Source organism: Prosopis cineraria, unplaced genomic scaffold (genome assembly GCF_029017545.1).
Source record: "Prosopis cineraria cultivar Desert tree isolate PC_DT_omini unplaced genomic scaffold, ASM2901754v1 PC1, whole genome shotgun sequence".
NCBI classification, from domain to species: domain Eukaryota; kingdom Viridiplantae; phylum Streptophyta; class Magnoliopsida; order Fabales; family Fabaceae; genus Prosopis; species Prosopis cineraria.
In genome coordinates, this window is record NW_026555332.1 from 38,693,210 (window position 1) to 38,712,668 (window position 19,459).

Consider the following 19,459-nt stretch of genomic DNA (forward strand, 5'->3'; position numbering starts at 1 on the left):
AGGACCAACTTTTAGAAATTTACCTAAGTCCTTATCAACAACTAAATTCTTGGTGAAGGTTTTTTTTGGGTAATTTTCCCTTTTTATTTTGCCAAGGAATTTTTTTATTAAAGAGAACTATATTTATACCACGTCAAATAAAAGAGATAAGGGATAATAAAATTTTCAATCCTTCAAGTTTGCTTCAATTATTAATTTACTCTCTCAAGTTTAATTTGGATCGATTTGGTGTTTTATGTTTGATTAAATTATTATGTTAGTCTTTTAAGCTTTAAAATAAAAATTAACTATTAAATTAATCTAATGTGTAAAGTATATTGATAATTTGACATATATATGTATCTGAATTAGAACAAATTAACCCTCAAATCAATTTAGTTTTTATCAATCTAATCTCTTATGCTACATTTTAAATTTTTATTAATCTAATCTCTTATTCTTTTATTTTAAAATTTCTTTGAATATGTTCTTTCCTATCTAATTATATTTCTTTTTATTAATTTATATAGTTACCATTAATATTTCCTTATCTATGTTTGTAAATTTTAACTATGTTATCTTCTCTTTACGTAAAAAAATCAATTGATAACTCAGACAAATTAAAAATAAAATGGATGAAAATTAAATGAGAAATTTGAGCACCATTATCTAGGAAATAAATATGAGATGTTCTTCTTGTTAGTAATAACATGGCTTTAAATTTAAGGGTCTATTTGGTTTGAGGGAAGGAAAGGGATGTATTTTGATGTTATTTTATTTGGTTCAAAAGGAGGGAGAAAAAATAATTATATATAGACAGTTTTACTCTTATTTTATTAAAATTATTTTTTTAATAAAATATAATTATCAATGTTTTTATCATGTAATTATAAAGATCTAAAGTAATTATTATTGTTAAATATATTACTAAAAATATACTATTGTTACGTTAAAAAAATAACAAATAACAATTAAAAAAACATATTTTCATTTTCCAACAAAATCATAGCCCTCCCTTTTTCTTCCCACCACTTTTCCTAATCAGGGAGGGTCCTCCTATCTTGGTCAAACAATTCCTGACTCTTTTATTTTTTGAATTGGAAGGAGGCAGGAGGCTAAACTAACCTTGCAGGGGATTGAAGCTATCACCTCCTCTGTATAAGGGATCATTTTGCCACTAGGGCAACGCGTCAAGTGCATACAATGCCTAAGTCTAACTCAAACCCAAAGTGCAAACGACACGTAAAAGGAGAACAGACGGAGGAATGCTATCTTCTCTTAATCAAGAGTAATCAATTGCCTTGTGTTGTGATGAACTTCTTCGTCTTCGTTTCACAAAGATTTGATTCACTCTGAAATCCTGGTATGGAATCAAGGGGTTTGTTTGTGTTGTTGGGGTCGGATTTATAATACTAACACTTCAATCGAATCTGCATCCGCCTAAAGTGATTAGTATTAAATATAGAGTTTAATACGGGTCCACAATAGTTAATGTGGCGACGGAGGAGAGGCCATCAAACTAGAAGTGACGTGTGGAATTGCTGAGAATTACAAACTTCGGGGGTTTTCGTATTGTCTTTGACACAGCAGAGATCAGAAAACGTCAAGGAGAGTTACGAATCATCAGCTTTAGCAGCAATACTGACAGGTGAAGGTTATATAGGGCAAGTGATGGAAGAGCAGCAGCTTGATTTAGTCTTGGTGCCTCTGGGTCTGGTGGTGCTGGGGACGTATCACGTTTGGCTTCTTTGCACCATACTTCGGCATCCATATCGGACTGTCATTGGTCTTAACGCTTTGTCTCGTCACCAGTGGGTTCTTTCCATGATGACTGTAAGCAATTTCTCGATCCTTCTCTCTCTATCTCACCTCTTCTCTGTCAATTCACCGTTGTGTTTGTTGTCTCCCTGAACTTTTTTATTGTACCTACCGACAGAAGTACGACTTTTTTTTTTTTTTAAATTTTTATCGAGATTGATTGATAACAAGTTTATAGCAATAATTGGCTCATTTGGTGGAGGAAACCCCACAGGGTTTAATAAGGACGTCATTTTTCTGTTGCAGTATGCCTTAATTGCATTTTATTATTACCATAAGGTATATTACGTGTTGTGCTGTCGTAAATAGCAATACTTTTCTTCTTCTTGGCTGAATGTTGTATTACTTCTAAGATTTACTGAGAGTTGAGTGTTATTCAATTTGGAGGCCAATTGGTCAGACTAGGAGAAATGATGAGTCTAAATCAATCAGAACCAGGAATTGATCAACATCATCGTTGGACATAGATCCGGGCAACAGACGTAAACATCCCTGGTGAAAAACTCAAAAGCTAATCCTAAATCATAAATATCAGAAGCTTGTCACTTTAAGCTATCTCAAGCCAATGTTAAATTACAATAATATCTCCATGATAATTTAAATTGTTCCCCTGTTGTTTGAAGACTTTTTTTAACTCTCTTCTTCTTTTTATATATATATACACACACACACTTTACGTTTAGAGTTGTTTGGATGGCTTTTGTGGGTTTTGATTGGTTGGTTATCCCTTCTTGGACGGCTTTGTTTAATATACTCCTCGAAATCTATAAGCATTCTTGCTGGACTACATCCTGTGAAGAGTAGATTTAAGACATGAGGCGTTAAAGATTCTTATTTTCTGTTGCCCCAAGAAGATATTGCTCAATATGCTTGTCTGTCAAAGGAACTTGACAAGATTCATGGTTAAACTTTCAAAGTTGACTTGATTTCCTTTACTGAGATGAAGTATATAATCAGCTTTATTTCCTAGTTGGAGTATGAGAGAGAGAGAGAAGAAAAGTCTTGGTCGCACGTTTATGGGTTGATGGATCAGAGGCACAATCTCCGTGCTTGCAGTATCTCTCCACTGAATATGATGCAATTGTTTTGGTTATCATCTCTACCATCTTTGACCATCAATTCTTCATTATTAAAATGCTGATGCTAATATTGCTGTCAGATACTTTACACTGACATCCTGATGAGGATAATTCTTGCTGCTTATTCTGGTAATACCCGTCAGTGGATGTTATTGTAAGGAAGTCATTTGCCTGTGAGAAATTAAAGAAGCAGCAAGGCGTTGCTTAGGACCTTGTTTAATGGGTTAAGGGAATTAATAAGCGCACAGATAGTGCAGGCTATTTGAACTTTCAACTTTATGATCCTGTGAAGCAGAAGGCCCTTGATATGGAGGAAATTGCAAAATGATTTATAAAGGCTTCAAGTCTATGGTTGTGAAATTTCAAAAAGACAAATCTCTAGTTGACAAATCTGCATAAAAATTTCTCTTGAGTGAAGAGATTACGTTTTGGCCCAGAAAAAAAAAGAGTAAAGGAGATTACGGATGAGACCTCAGCCGGTTGAACTTTTGAGCACATGTGCGTTTCACAGGTCAATGAGCAATTAAAGACTAACGGGAAAAAACTTTGGCCATTTGGCGCATCGTTCTGCTCATTGAACACTATAATGTGGCTCAATTTCTTGAGCATAGTTTTTAAATTATTGTTCAATTTGCAGAAAATTTGTTCTTCTGAATCTGTAGTCTATCATGATAGTGGTCATTTATGTCCATTTACCTTGAAGGTTTTGGTTGATAGTTGAGCTTATTCTCCTCTAATGCTCTGTCTTAGATTCTTTCTAAGTTATTGCATTTAGATGGAATTCCATCTGAATTATTATTGTTTTTTTTTTAATTTTTTATTCTTAAATCTTCAAATCTGTTGATGTTGTATCAGTTATCACTTCTCAGTATATGTGATAAGTTACATAGGGCTAAATGAAAATTGGATGGCACAATAATAGAGGATACATTAATTACAGGAGAAACAGAATAATTCTTTTCTAAACTAAGTGATATGGGGGTGTCATACTTGATCAAATAAGGTAATAAATATAATATAGTTTTTTTTATTTCAAAAAATTGATTACACTCGTGTATATTTTATAATTGGAGTACTAAAGTTGAGAGGAGAGTGATTTGGGAATATTATTGGATTGATTATATTTTGTTGATTAGATACGTTCTAGCTGGTGTAAGGTTAAGAGGCATTATGGATTGATCTCTTGTCCAATTTTCTTCCTCTTTTCTTTTACTTGCATCACCTACCTTGTCCTAAAATTTTAGTAGCCATCTCGACAATATTTATCATAATTCATGTAACGAATTCTAAATTGAACTCCATTGGCGCATTTTCAGGATCCCTTTAAAAATGGGGTTTTGGCGGTTCAAACAATTCGCAACAATATCATGGCATCTACTCTTCTTGCTACAGCAGCAATCACACTTAGTTCACTAATTGGTATTTTTGCAAGCAATGATTCAACATCCAAATTGCTTTATGGCAACAAGGGATCTCTTTGTGCTGCAATCAAGCGCCTTTCTATCTCAGTATGCTTTCTTATCGCATTCCTATGCAATGTACAATCTATTAGATACTATGCACATGTCAGCTTCTTAATCACAGCACCTGCACTCAAAGGTAAAAAAGATTTTATTGAGTATGTTGCAAAAACATTGAATCGGGGCAGTTTTGCTTGGTCCCTCGGTTTGAGGGCATTTTACTTATCGTTTGCTCTTGTTCTCTGGATTTATGGACCCATACCTATGTTTGCTTGCTGCTGCTTGACTTCTTTTGTATTGTACTTCTTGGATACGACAACTCAAATCACACGAGATCTTCACAGCAAGTCCTTCAGGGAGAGGGAAGATGGAGATGCTGAATTAGCATAAGTCTGTTATTGCATCTGTAGTTGCACCAGGTGAATTAGATGCTCATTAAACTTGTATCTTACCCCAAAGTTTAGTTGTGAATTGTGTATATCGATCACTGAAATAGTGTGTGTGTGTGTCCGTGTTCTGAGTGAGAGAAAGGTTATGGCTGTGTATACCATCTCGCGGTTGCATAATTAGTGCTTTGTGATTTTAACTTGGTAGTAAAAAGTATATTTCACGAAGAAATTTTGGTAGGAATAAATTTATATTGTATTTATTATTAAAAACTGCATATTTTGTTGTTATTGCAAGACTTGAAAGACCAACTTTTAGAAACTGCATGAATTATATGTTTTGGTCTTTATTCTATTTGTACAAGTTTAATGATCAATATTTGTCACGTCAGATTGGATAGTTTTAGCGAATGATCTTTACTCTGGCCAAGTGAAAATTTGGAATGATTTAGTGGGTTAAAAAAAAAGAAAAGAAAAAAGAAGAAAAGTCGTGCGATGCGTACATGTAATACATCATGAATTTATGTTCCAACATATACAACTGTACATCACATCAAGTCATGCTTGTGTGGCTGAAAAGAACACAGCTGAGCTTACTGTGTGTAATATGTTGAGATAACCCTACAATTGAACTTGCTGATGCAATGACAGGCAACACTTCAATAAAGAGGTCATAAGTGTTATCATTGGTTTGCAGGTCAAAATATGAGAATCACTTTAACTGGAAGAGCATCAAAATAGGAATTTTTCCCATTCGTATTTTTTCCCCCTCTCCATAAGCTTCTTCAGTACTGATGTTCATATAGTCATATGTTATGATGATTATACTTGTTGATTCTTTCATTTAAAGATGCTGTTTACATGTATTTATATAGATGTCGAAGAGTGGAGAAAAAACTAGAACAGAATTGTAACGTGTATTGTGTGGAGAAGCAGAAATATTTGGAGTTGATGGGGGCAGTTCAACGTATATTTGTTGGTTCCCTAGCTAGCAATTTGCCTTTTGTATGTTAGTTGTTGGTTTCTGACGTGCCTTTAGTTTTCATTGGATGAATTTCTCAGCCGCCCGGAACTTTTCTGCCCTGTGATTCCGTGAAGAAGGCCCTTGCGATTGTGCCTCATCACGCACTAACCTAATGATACATATTTGTACTGCCATGGGATAAGTTTTATATGATATGCATCGAAAACTTTAAAGCGTATTTAAATTCAGGTTGAGAATCTATAAGAAATATCAAGACATAATATTTCATGCTTATTTATATTATGCTTATTTAAGTGCATTTAAATATTTTGAATTGTTTAATTAACATATGATATATTTTACTGTAAATTTGTGTCAAGTAGATTCATAATTTCTTAAGCATCTTATTTTCACCAAATTTCATAGACGTTATTTCTTAATTTGCATAAAATTATAAGTTAATGAACCGTCAATTTAATGTCAGAATTAACCTTATATATATATGTATGTATGTATGTATGTATGTATCGTGTTTGCTTTCAGTCAAATTTTTAGTTGATCTTCAAAGTCAAACATATTGGAAGCATGCACTAATTTACTAGTTTTTAAATTGAATTGGTTGATCTAGTGCAAGTTTTTTATCACTGAAAACAGTCGCTTTTAAATCTAGTAAGCATGTGAGTATCTTCAAGTCACGCAATTTAGTTGAAATTAAGGCAGACTAAATCCAAGTTCAATTAACCAATCGACTGATCCAACTCTAATTTTGACTGTGAGTGTGCGGGTGTATGTTTTTGGCCCATCTCTCTGTGTGCATGCACATAAAACATAACAGCATTACAAAGGTCCCTCGTTATGCGATAACCCTAAATAAGGTTTATAGAACGAGTCATGAGTGAACTAATACTTACCAATTCTCATTCACAAAAATATTTGCCAAAATGAAAATGGACTTCTTTTCAAAATAATCAACGAGCCACACACAACCAGAAGTTACATTACTGATCATCAACATCTCAACCTGTAATGTATAACATATTACCAAAAAGAAAGAATGTTGATGTTTGGAGAGAATAAATGGAAGTCTAATTGCGAGATTTGGTGTGAGTCCAAAAAATATCTAATTTTATAATTCGAGTATGATGCAAGATTGTGATAAAACAGCCTAAACCTTCTCCCCAACTCTCTAGCTCTGTATTCTCTTTTAGTATAAATCCACAAAATTGTGAAATTATCAACAGTAAAAATTATACGTGAATGCCAAGAATCTTTTGTTCAAGTGGGCATCAAGACATGCATCCTTGTAATTCTCGCATCGCGGGTCCAAGCCATGCCTTCAAATATATATCTTAATTACCGTTTGTTGAATGAAAATTAAAAAATAATATGTGAATCTTTTCTTTTAATATTTAATTAGCACATGTAAATAGATGTATCAATTGTGTGTTTCCTGCGGGACAATTACTACAAGGTACTTATGGCTCTAGTTTAGGTACTTGTAAGCTCTATCTGAGCTCATGCGTGCTGATTTTTCCAAGACAGTCATGCTTAAACAAAGATGACATATATCTAGTTACTGTATATTACATACTGACCAACTAAATAAAATAAAATCAGATAAGTGGCTTCTGTCATTTCATTTACAGGCCGAGCAACTAGAAGATGTCTTGTGTGTGTGACCTGGATCGGGTTCAGGATTTAACAGACTGTCCTTCTTAAGATCCAATCCAGTTGGTTTAGAAAATTAGAGGACCTTAATTTTCTTCTTTCACTTCAATCTTCCCTTGGACACACAAACATGCAAGTACCAGCAATACCCCACACGTGATTTTTCTTTTATGCTTGCGTGCTGTGCTTTTATAATTATGTGGCTCGCATTGTTTACAGGAAACGGTTTCTGTCTTCTTGGATGTTACCCCTTAGAAAACGAAGCCTCTGTGTCTGTTTGATTCCACTGTCTCACAGTTGTAATTTGTAAACCATTTCAAAATTTTTCCCACTTTCATATGACACTTCCAATAATTGACAGGGACCACGCCTTTTTCACTTTTATTCTTCTGTACTGTTCACGCACGGTAAATACTATATTTTCAAGGACCAGATTGTTGATAAAAATAAAAATAAAAATGCAAGTTGTACCATTGAAGGACCGGATTTATACATCAAATCATCACCCAGTGACAAGTTTTCGACCTCTTTTGCTGTTATCTGAACAATATATATATATATATATATATTAACTGACTGCATATATATTTTTGAGATCACCTTAGCAAATTAATGAACAAGTTGGGGCAAAAGTAACTTGGAGGAAGAATCCTGAATAAGTAAGTATATGTCACACGTTCGTTGTATCATGGTCAGTTGGACCCATTAATTGTATTCGCTTTGTTCAGCTACTCTCTGCTATTTCCCTGATTTCTTCCTACCACAAAGAAGATGAAGCGTGGTCGTGGATCAGTCTCTCTCCTGCTAATCATTCTGTGTGATCAATGATCATATATATATATAGATCATATAATATATATATATATATATATGATCAAAAGAACGTGAGATTTTTCTTTCAGAAGAAACCAGAAGATACATATATGATCCAACAACGCCTTAATGTTTTATAATATTAAAAAAATAATGCTATACGTCTTTATAACCTTTTACACACACAGAGAGGTGTTATTAATAAATTATAGATCCAGTTTACGTTTTACCAGTGCTGCACAGACTCTCCCATCAGTTGCTCATATGCCCAGTTCTTCAGATACACCATCAACAAACTGACTTGTGATCTCTAGCTTGTCACTGCGCCTGTATACATGTACTGATAGTGAAATGAACTAGCAGGAAATAAAATAAAATGAAAAAAAGAATAAAATGATTGGTTCAGAGGAGAAATAATAAAACTTTGACAGAGAAAAATTAAAACATGAATTAAGAGGTGATGTAGCTGGAGGGGGGGGGAGAGAGAGATATAGAGGAATTATGAGGAGAGGCTGAATGTGATGACAGAAGAATAGAGAGCACAAAGGAATGAAATGCAGTGAAATGAGTTTCATGTGATATGCATATCATCATCTGTGCTCTCTATCTTCTGTCAACAAGCCTCACCATACTCATCTTCTCTCTACACTCTACAGTATCAGAAGAGAAGGAGATGAGATAATAATAATATATCTCAGCAAGAGAAAATTAAATCACCGGATTTGCAGCTTTGGAATGTTAGCTCTCTCACCACAAGAACCTATTTATAGGAAAAATGGAAAGCCCTTAACATGAATCACTATTCTATAATGGACTAATTCTACTCCGTTTTTGTTGTACCCTACTTTTGTAACCACTTTTCACGAGATAAAATATTTTCTAAAGGACACTCTTGTAACCGTCCATTTACGTACCTCATGTAAATCCATGCATGCCAATACCTTGTGGGAAACTGTACTTTATCTATCAAAATTATAATATATATACATATACATATATATATTCAGTTAGATTATTGTAGTTCAAAGATAAAATTAAATTTCTTCTGATCGCATTTATTTATGCGGGAGGCCGGTTCGCCCATGTACTGTAGGATTTTCTGTAAATCTACTGGTATCAACGTATATTTTATGAAGGTGAAACTCACAATCCAAATCGTATAAAGTTGTTGTGATTTACATCTATTTTGTTCACTTACTATAAGTGGTGTGTGAGGCCCACAATATGCAGTTACTCCACTGAAGTAGGACCTTGAATGGGTCAAGGCAAGTGAAAGTGAAGCTGTCAAGTGGTTCAAAAATATTGTGGTACAATATCGTTAATACTATATTTTATCATTTAGTTAACTAATAAATATATATTATATGCTGACGAATTAGTCTTTATCTCTTTCTTTAACTTTTCCAAAGTTGGTGACTGAGGAGTAAGGCGACTTGAGTGAATTGATATTCCGTATTTAGAGCCATTAGTTTTGAAAGAAACCTAACCACACAATAGCAGAAGGTTGTGGATGATGCTGTGTAATATGCGCGTGGTTGGCTAGTCACCATCACCAAGCAGGCTATTCAACCAGATCAGTTTCAGGCAGTCTACACTGAACCAGAACATATTTTTAATAATATATACTACGACATCTTGAATACCGCACAGTATCAAATGCATCTTAAATTTCCTTTCACATGGATTTTCTTTTGTGGGTATGCAATTGCACTTTTCATATTTGGGGCAGCAATATTTCTGTATACATGTTTTGATGTTCTCAGAAGCAATTGGTTTTGCATTGTAAATAAATCAGGATACAATTGATTTGGTTTGTCTGGGGTATTTTTTTCTATTATAAGTTTTGATCAAATCTCCACATTTATTATTTCATTCATGGTAATTATTCAAGAACAATCTTATATTTATAAGGATAGCTCTACATTGTGGATATAAACACCCATGTTCTCATATGTTGAATAAATATACACACAAGAACCAACAGGAGTTAGGTTGAGAAGAAAGAACTAGTTTTTATAATGTGGTGAAGCATCACTCGAATCTCAATAGGAAAGGTGCGTGTGGAGTATAATTAACAAAGTGACAACCAACAAATCTAATTAAGTGTATCAGCTTCTTTATTTGCTCTCTCTTTCTCTCTGTTTTTTTGGGCCAACTTTGCTCTCTCATTTTTGCCAAAGAATTGGTGAAGCCAAGTGTAAAAACGTGGCTGTCTATTCATGGTACATGGACCCAGTAAAGAAACAAGTCTAAAATAGAAACTCTGCTATCGATAAAGAACAGGTCTACACAGTTCTAGCATATTGAAATTAAGTTGCATAAGCACGAAACCACTTCAGAACCCACGAAAGTCAGACCACGAGATTAATTTAGGGTAAACCAATCAACAAACATTGGATAACGAAGAACATATAACTTACCCACAAAAGTCAGACCACAAGATTTAGGGTAAACCAATCGATAATGAAGAATATATAACTTGGAGAAAAAACCGTGCAAAATATTGCTTTCAAGAGGAATCACGTCTCGAAGTTTCAGTTCAAAGAGAGATTATGAAAGAGAAGATGGATACGTTTGGCAATAGGTTAAGGATATGCCAATGTGTTAAATTCGCTATGAAAAAGAATTTCCCAAGAAGCAGGATCTTTGTATATTTGCTATAACAGCATCTCCATAATTGCCACGAATATCTTCCCGCATGCAGCTATTTGTGTGGCTCTCGGATAGATTTTTATTCTGTGTGTTCCTTTACATACTTTTATTCTCTTATATCACTCTATTTGAAAATCACCATATATCATTGTCGAGGATTATCATTCTTTTGAAGCTTACTTTTTGAAAAGCTTTAGCAAAGAGGTAGCGTTTAGGCCACGAACACGTTCAAAGTTTCTCCCCGTGGATTTTTGAAAAGATATGCAATGCAATGTTAAAATATAGAATAAACTTTTCAATGATGAGTTCAAATAGAACGGCAGATAACAGAGCATATTCAGAGAGTGAGAATGAATGAAAAATGGTGATTTTTTTTAGATGAAAAAAAAAAAAGACTTGAGCCAATATTTTGAATTCTACAGTAATGGTCTTACTTTCATATTGACCTTTTTAAGATTCCTGAGAGTATGGTCCTGCTGAACTCCTGATAAGGATTGACGATTTGCATGATAAGCATGGAAATAATCACCCAAGGAAAGTTGTTGAGGTGAATTACTTCTTCATGACTTATCATGCAAGAGATAAATCTTTATGTCCTCATTTTCCTCTGAATTATAGTAAGGGTTATGAACTGTAATGTTCAGGAAATGTGACAGTAGCATGGTTGAATTTTCTCCTTCAATATGATATAAGCAATAATAAGTCCCATGTTGTGAAAAGAAGGAACAATATTATTGTGACAGGTTTTCTCTGTTCCTCTAAACCTAGTTGAACTCGATGTTTATAGTATGGCGTGGATCCAAAGATGAGTCATAACAGCATTGACAGTGAAAATATATGTGTGTCGCAGAGTGAATCATGAAATGAGTTGAAAGTGACACAATCAGATCAAAATTAAAGTAACCTGCTACTCTTATCTCACCCTTCTCTCCTTTCTTCAATTTCTTTCCACAGGGAGAAGCATCTAGCAACCTCGAATGTCAACTTCAAACGGACAGCCAGTACCTAGAAATGAAGGTGCTAGCTAGAGCAGCATTGATGATCTTCCAATTTTTGCGACAGATCTTGCAGATCCTCCTCTCTTACCACGAGAATTTCTAATTCCACTAGCACCTTAAATCTGAATCTTGTTGACTTTTAAGATGCAATTTAGATGCATTGTTAAAAACAGGTATGTGAAGACGTAGTTATCAGATGCATCGTATAGCGTGGCGAGCTACAGAGGGACATATTGTATGGCCAAGTTCAAGTTTCTCGTCCCACATCGGCTAATAAAAAGAGCGAGGTTTACGATAATGCCTATAAAACGAAGATTTAGACGCACTTTGCTGCCATCTTTGCGCTTGGGGCAATGACGCAGCTAGTGAGGTTCCAACCGAGGCGCGTCTATTGCTGGTTGAAAACTATTTCCAAACCCCCTCTTGGGCCCTGGGTTTGGCTCAGGCCCTTGAGAATTTCTGGAAGGGCTCCCTCTGGGGTAAAGCCCTACAATTCTGAAGTTTAAGCTATGTTAATAACTGGTCTGGGTTGACTTAACGGGGCTGTTTGGGGTTCATGGAGCGACGTTTTACTTTCCAGTTGAGTTTGGTGCCCCGCCCACCGAGTACTTGTGACCATAGGACGCGGTAGTACGCTCTGATTGTCACCCATACTAAGTTAATTGGGTCCATTTATAAATGGACTTAAAATTTCAAATAGGGTCGACAGATATTAAGACTTATATCTATTCTCATTGATTCAATATCATTTTAATTATATTAGGACGGATTTTGTCCCAACCCGAAAACAATCAAGATGAAATTGAGAGACAAAATAGGAAAAAGATTTGGGACAGGATTCGAGATTACCACAGAAATATCCCGTCCCGTCCCGAATATTATATATATATATATATATATTAATTTTATTTCAAAAATATATATTAATTATATCAAATATAATTTCAATATATGCAATTCTTATTTAAAATTAATTTTTTTATATTGATAATTTCAATGACATAAAGTAAATAAGGTGATATCTTTTTTTATAATATATTAATTATATTAATACAATTTATTCTTATATCTATCTATTTAATAACTTTTATTTTTGTCATATTTTTTGTTTTATTTTAGAAAGAGTAATTAGCTTAATACATTTTAATTGAAGTAGAAGAACAATAATTTGATATTGTACTTAACTTGCATGTTGTTATTTCTCTTATAACTTAGAAATCATTTGTAATGGCTATCACAGTGTTTAGTTGTGATTAATATAATTCAATAATTGATTTTAAATTGTTGTGATTTATGTAGTTGTGTTGTTTTAATTTTAAACTTAATAAATTATATGATTTAAAATTTTAATGAATGTTATTATCTAAATCTTTCCCTAATATTGTCCAATTTATTGGATCAACGAAAAGTTTCGATTTCGTCCCAATCCCTAACAGGACATGATGACTTTCGGGATATGATGGGTCACAGGATAAACATTTAGTTTTGATCTTTTTTTAGGACAGCACATAGGACAAGGGTGTTCTGGTCCCATGAACACCGCTAGTAGATATGTTTAAGCATTGGAAAGAAATCAACCCAGCTGCAAGCATGCCATCACTACAAATTTAGCATCTACATTAATCTATATGGAAAAGAAACATTTTATTTATAAGGCTGAAAATTCCTTATTTCTTGGTAATATTAATAAATACTTCTTCCATTTCAAATTGTAAAACAATTTTGAGAAATTTTATTATCCCAAAATATAAAACAATTTAAAAAATAAAGTTTCATTAATAATATTTTTTTAATATTATCTTCAAATGAAGAGAGAATTAAAATGATATTGTAGCATAATGATTAAGTATATTAAAAATTTTTGAATGTTTATAATTTTATTTTATTAGTATACATAATCTTGTCTCAAATTATCTTAATTTGGGGTGGAGTACTTAAAATTAATTTTTTTAAATTTTTTTATTGAATTGATATTATAATAAAAATTAATATTTTAAATCACATGCAAAATAATTTTAAAAAAAAGGTGAAAAGCATGCCAGACCTTCATAAATTAAAAAATATTGTGTGAATTAAAAAAAAAAAAAAAGACTGGCAGCCATGACCCGAGACGAAGGAGCAGAGCCTAGCCAGTTTCCTCATCTTCATGTCTGCAAAAACACGTATATATTGAGCCAATAAAAACTCGTACGTTATGGTCTAGAGGGTGCAGATATTCTACATGCACAGCAACACCCCTAAACGTGCCCATGAGACAAAAAGTTGGCTACACAGTATTCTGTTGTGTGGAAAACAAAACACAAACCCGCATTAGCTTGGGTGATGGCGAGGATGAAAACAAAGGAGGAAATGAACACAATCAATGATATCACACAACGGTACAGAGAAGACACGCCCATGCTTCTGCCCTTAATTATTGCCTCTTCATAGTTTATAGAGCCATCCAACAAGTTGGTTGAGGGAGTTTCAACTGATTTAGTTTATAAGTTGTGTACATTTGTCACTGTCATCAAGAAAAGACGTAAATGCAAGATTAATTCAAGTCAAAATTAATTGAGGTGTTGTGACATTCTAATTTAATTTTTAAAATTAATTAGAATTAATAAAAAATAGAAAGAATGTGTGAAGATAAAAAAATTAATTAGGAAATTTTTCAGTTGAACTTAGAATATAATTTTATGTTAAGATATATTTTTAAAAAATGAAATTAATAACAATAATAATAAAAAGGTTAAGGCCTATTAACTTAAATGTTGAGTTATAATGTAATAATAATAGTAATAGTAATAATAATAATAATGATGATGAATGAGAACGAGAGGCGGTGGAGGGAGCATGTAAAAGTTTTGAGAGAGAGAGAGAGAGAGAGAGAGACTTTAAAAGATTTTAAGGTAAGATTTTATGCTTAAAACTATTTTTATTTCTACTTTTAAAATTTTTTTTATAAATATTTTCATACTTTACTAGAGCTTTCCAATGATAGTAATATTTTAATACATAAAGTAAATTTTAATGTTAGAACTTAGAGTAAGTATTGACTTTTAACCACAAAAACTACAAAATTAGTAGGGATAAATTAGTACTTAAATTCTATCTATTTAGGTTTATTCTATTAACTAATTTGAGAGTCTAAAATTAAGATTTTAGCTATAAAATTTATGATTTTTGATGTATAGAATATTTATATTGATTAAATTGTGTTTTTGGGATTTAGATAAGTTAATTTAATTTAATTTTGAATTTTTATCCAGGGGGTTTAGATTGGAAGGATGTGGTTGTAAATTTGAGAAGTTTAGATGTGGTTGTAAATTTGAGAAGTTTAGTTAAATTTTATATTTAATTGATAAATTACTATATATATGGGTGTGTATATATATATATATCTCTAATGATATTTATATCATTCGATATCGTAAATTAATTTGTTATTGTAGCTAAGAAATTCCCTATATGTTTGAGTTAGTTATAGCTTGGAAAAGAGGTAACATTAAAATATCCTTTCATATATTGAGATATTAGTTTTTATTATTGTATATATATAAATATATATTAATATTTGTATGATCTTATTGTGGAATGTAACATTTGTTTTATATGACATAAAAAAAGTAATAAGGATGACTAGTAATGCGATTGTTTGTTTGGAATTAATGATTGAATATTTATATCGCGTGGTCTGCCTCTACCACGCATGTAGTGATTGACCTTTTTCTTATAGTTCTCAGTGTCTTTGACATTTTGAGATGATGGGCACCTCTTTTTTTAAGGAGGGAAGTCATATTCTAATGGCAATATATCTTTGGCCAGGTATAATGTCAGTTGAAACTCCAACTAGTGGTTGCTTATAAGGGAGTTGAGAACTATAAGGGTGAGATTTGAAAATGTATCATTATTTTTTTTATTTGATATTGATTTAGAATTTGATATATAATTGTGAATTTTGCATTCCTTGTTTTGTGTATTAATTGTGAAATACATATCTATAAATATGTTTTGTGAACTGGTTTCAAAAAGTATGTTGATATATGTTAGAATAATCAATTATTATTGAGATTTTGATCTCACATATTATTTCTTATCATTTTTTTAGGTGAACAGTTAAGTGGAGCTAAAAGAAGAGCATCAAAGAAGTGAGCTTGGGCTTCCTTCTCTTGGCTTGACACATGATTTTTTATTTATTTTGTAATTATAGTTGTCATGACCTAAGGACCCTATATAAATTTTATTTTAGATAATTGTTGTAGGTTATTTGATTAGAATTATTTAATCTTTTTGTTTGAATTGGATAATTTTTAAACATGTCGATTTAGACTATAATTTTTTATTAGGCCAAGTCCATTTATTTTGGATTATTGTGCATGTTTATGGTATAAAAAATGTGTACTTAGTAGAATTGATGATATTTATAAATTATTGTTGAACTTTGAACTTGCTATAAATTGTTTATTGGATTTCATCTATTCTAAGCTCAATGATGATTGTTACTCTCATTGTTATTTTGTTTAAGCAGGTATATTTATTTAAACAATATTTATTTATAAAAAAAGGGAGAAGGTTTCCTTTTGTGAACAACTTTTGATAAAAATCAGGTCCGCTACAGGTGTGCTATTCAATTTGAATGTTGAGCCAGCGTTGAGTGAAAAATTACACATTTCAGCTATATTTGATTTGATACATGCTGACCCAATCCGATCTCCGGTTTTTTTATCTTGTGCGTGCGCGCGCGTGTTTTTTTTTTTTTTTTAAATGTTTCGCTGGCTGTATAATATTAGACCTATATTTGGATGTCAACAAAGAAGAAAATCTCAGCAACGATGAGAACTAAATTGATTGTTTTTGTTTTCATAGAACTATACGGTATCCCATAACTATTTGCTAATCAGAATTTTAGCAAATAATTAAATGCGATAGAGATTGAAGAGTTTGATGATTTAATTTAAAATGAATTTCTTATTTGAAGTATTTTTTGCAACTAATGTGGGTTTGGATTTTCTTTGCTTTCAACTCCAAAACTACATCCTAGGCCAACATTTATTTTTCCAAAATTATGTCTTTATTATTCCCATTTTAATCATTTTTGCTTTTACTAGGAAAAATCTGTTTTAAATCATGCCTTCCCCCCCCCCCAAAAAAAAGTTATGATCATGCTAATGTAGTATTAATAATTTAATGAAGGATATTATAAGAAAATTACTTAGGTCCTATAAAAAATTTAAATACAAAAAAAATTTCATGAAACAACAAAATTACTCTAAAACTCATGTCATTATTTAGTGTGGCTGTCAATCAATACTGGATTGTTGTTAATTGAATTGTTCAATTGACAACAAAACAGCAATAATTAACACCTATCAATTTCAATGGATTAGGCCCAGCCCATCATATATCAACAATGTAATCAACAATTTCAATGGATTTAAGGATAATTTCAATGGTTAGGCCCAGCCCATCATATATCACATATACAATTGCTTGGGCCATATTTTAGGTTGAGTGGGCTTGTTACATTTGGATCAAAACTCTTCCGTTTATAAATGGGTCTGTAATTTCAAATTGAATCGGTACTCAGGTACATGTATTGATAAGCATAGCCGTGTACTAGCTTTCTTTCTTTCTTAGTTCTGTTTTGTCTTTGGAGTCAATGTGAACTAGCCTGTGAGGACTTCTCAGGTTCTGTTTATTATCTGGATCAGATTTAAACATTATCCTGTTAATTTGAATAGTTTATATCAAATTTGAATAATATCAGAGGCTGTAATTAATATAAGCGCTATCACAAAAAAAAAAAAAAAAAAAAACAGAGGGAGGGAGGGGGTAAATGAAATTAAAGGGAAACAATTCAAAATAAACAAAATTGAAGTGTTTAACATTTGACCGGCTCATCACCATCACTAATTTATTGTCCAAATTGACTGTTTTAATCTTTTAAGCACTTGTCTGCCCCCAAAAAAAAAAAAAATCTTTTAAGCACTTGAGAACAAACTCTTGCAACTAAATTTATGAAGTGGTCAAATCTTTTAATCAACTCGCCCCGTTATAATAAAATTGCTTGTTACAATTGACATATCATCACTGTAAAATTAACATCTAAATTAATTTTTATACAAAACTTTTTTATTTGTTATTGTCACTTAGGGTTCCTTTAAGATATAAACCTTTTAATTTTGGCCCTCTAGTAAATTTTGGTCAATATGAAATCTCGAATTTAAATTTATATAAATATAAAAAAATACTTTTAAAAGAACTACTGTCTTGTCGATTTGATTATATTATTCAGGAAAGTTTGAGTTTTAAATCTCTCTACCTCTCACTTACCATTTGAGCTAGATTCATGCTTCTTTTTTTCCCCCCGTTGTTTTATTGATAAATAATGGATCTAATAACAAGTTTTCAGCCATCCCTGTAGAAATAACTTCTAGATTAATTTATGTGCAAAAGGAATATTTTATAAAAACTCGCATGATAAATGTAAAGGGATAGGGCTTGAGTTTCGATGTTTTCTGTCTTTTGGAACCGTTAACTAACAAACGGTCTTTTAATAATTTGTCTTTTATCATGGTTTCTTACTTTCTTCGAATTCAAGTGAGAATGGTCCAAACTTCAACTTAATTTGTTACAAGAAACTCACATGATAAATGTATCGCTACAAAAAATGATAAATTTTTTATATAACTATCTAACTAAATCGGATTCGAACACTACCAATCCTAATTGAGAGTAGCTTTTCTATAGACCTTTTATGCATATTTATACAGCTTGAATTTGAAACCTTGTACAATTTGTTATATCTATTTTGAACCCTCGTCCAAGTTGCAAAGTTGTTTATCGTAATTGTGCAATCCCTTCATACAAAAACACATCTATTTTATTTTTTCAAAAGAAGGTAGAAAAATACGTGTTTTCTTAGCTTATAAAGATGTATGTATTTCATATTTGGACATACATGTATTAAATATATATATATATATATATATCATTTATTCACATAGCTGCCGGGGCGGAAGGACGAGATCCCGCCGGTGGACGCGGCCGACTTGGCAAGGCACATAGTTTCCTCCTCCTCTTGCTCATCTCGTATATAGTATTTAACAAGTTCACTTTGTGTGTTGCCTTTTCTGTATGGAAGTTAAAATGAAAGAAAAAAAGAAGAAATTAAACGACGGTGTGTGTGTATACTGTATTGTTCTAGGCATAGTAATACTAAATAAATGAATACAAACCCGCAATTAGGATTGAGAAATGGGTGGAACAGGCCCTTGTGGGCTTAGGCCTTGAAATTCGATTTCTCAAAATTCTTCCAAATCTTGAGGCTAGACTAATAAGCCCAGTTACGAAAAAATAAAAAATTAATATTATAATTTAATTAAAATATTTTAAAGTTAAACATAAAGTAAATCATGGTAATTACTCTAGTTGGCAAAAAAATAAAATAAAATTACTTTGATATGGTGAGAATCATAGTACTCGTATAAGACAATCAAAGATCAAAGTATTGGCTACCTAGCATCCACAGCAAGACAACAGTTGTGTGTGGAAAGTAGATCGTGAGAGGAGCGAGGGAGAGTAGATGCGATAGATGTGAGGGGTGACAGGGCAAGTAGATGTAGGAGGGAGAGCTAGGTGAATTGAGTGAGGTAGAGAT

At 32.4% G+C, this 19,459-nt stretch overlaps 1 protein-coding gene, 1 long non-coding RNA gene and 1 other non-coding gene across 4 annotated transcripts; 2 read left to right on the forward strand and 1 right to left on the reverse strand.

The window, feature by feature from the left end:
* The first annotated feature begins 1,091 nt into the window (after positions 1-1,091).
* LOC129303801 (uncharacterized) lies at positions 1,092-5,980 on the forward strand. 2 transcript variants are annotated; one of them, XM_054943331.1, is made up of 3 exons: positions 1,092-1,812; positions 4,193-4,755; positions 5,420-5,980. In XM_054943331.1, the coding sequence occupies exons 1-2, from the start codon at positions 1,651-1,653 to the stop codon at positions 4,724-4,726; spliced, it is 696 nt and encodes a 231-aa protein (XP_054799306.1). In that variant the 5' UTR covers positions 1,092-1,650; the 3' UTR covers positions 4,727-4,755; positions 5,420-5,980. The 2 variants fall into 2 exon arrangements, with proteins under 2 accessions (XP_054799306.1, XP_054799312.1); XM_054943337.1 differs by having other exon boundaries at positions 5,598-5,980.
* Positions 5,981-6,618: 638 nt separating this feature from the next.
* Positions 6,619-8,933, reverse strand: LOC129292803 (uncharacterized). The gene is made up of 2 exons (XR_008589004.1): positions 8,398-8,933; positions 6,619-8,167 (listed from the first exon to the last, which is right to left on the reverse strand). It is a non-coding gene; the product is annotated as an uncharacterized LOC129292803 (long non-coding RNA).
* Positions 8,934-12,152: 3,219 nt separating this feature from the next.
* Positions 12,153-12,304, forward strand: LOC129296561 (U4 spliceosomal RNA). Its single transcript, XR_008589835.1, has one exon. It is a non-coding gene; the product is annotated as a U4 spliceosomal RNA (small nuclear RNA).
* The last annotated feature ends 7,155 nt before the right edge of the window (positions 12,305-19,459 follow it).

What these genes read in the sequence shown, in the direction of transcription:
- LOC129303801 (XM_054943331.1), top strand. Translation starts at nt 1,651, where the DNA reads ATGGAAGAGCAGCAGCTTGATTTAGTCTTGGTGCCTCTGGGTCTGGTG. An exon ending in GGGTTCTTTCCATGATGACT is followed by an intron (nt 1,813 to 4,192) that starts GTAAGCAATTTC and finishes GCGCATTTTCAG; the next exon opens with GATCCCTTTAAAAATGGGGT.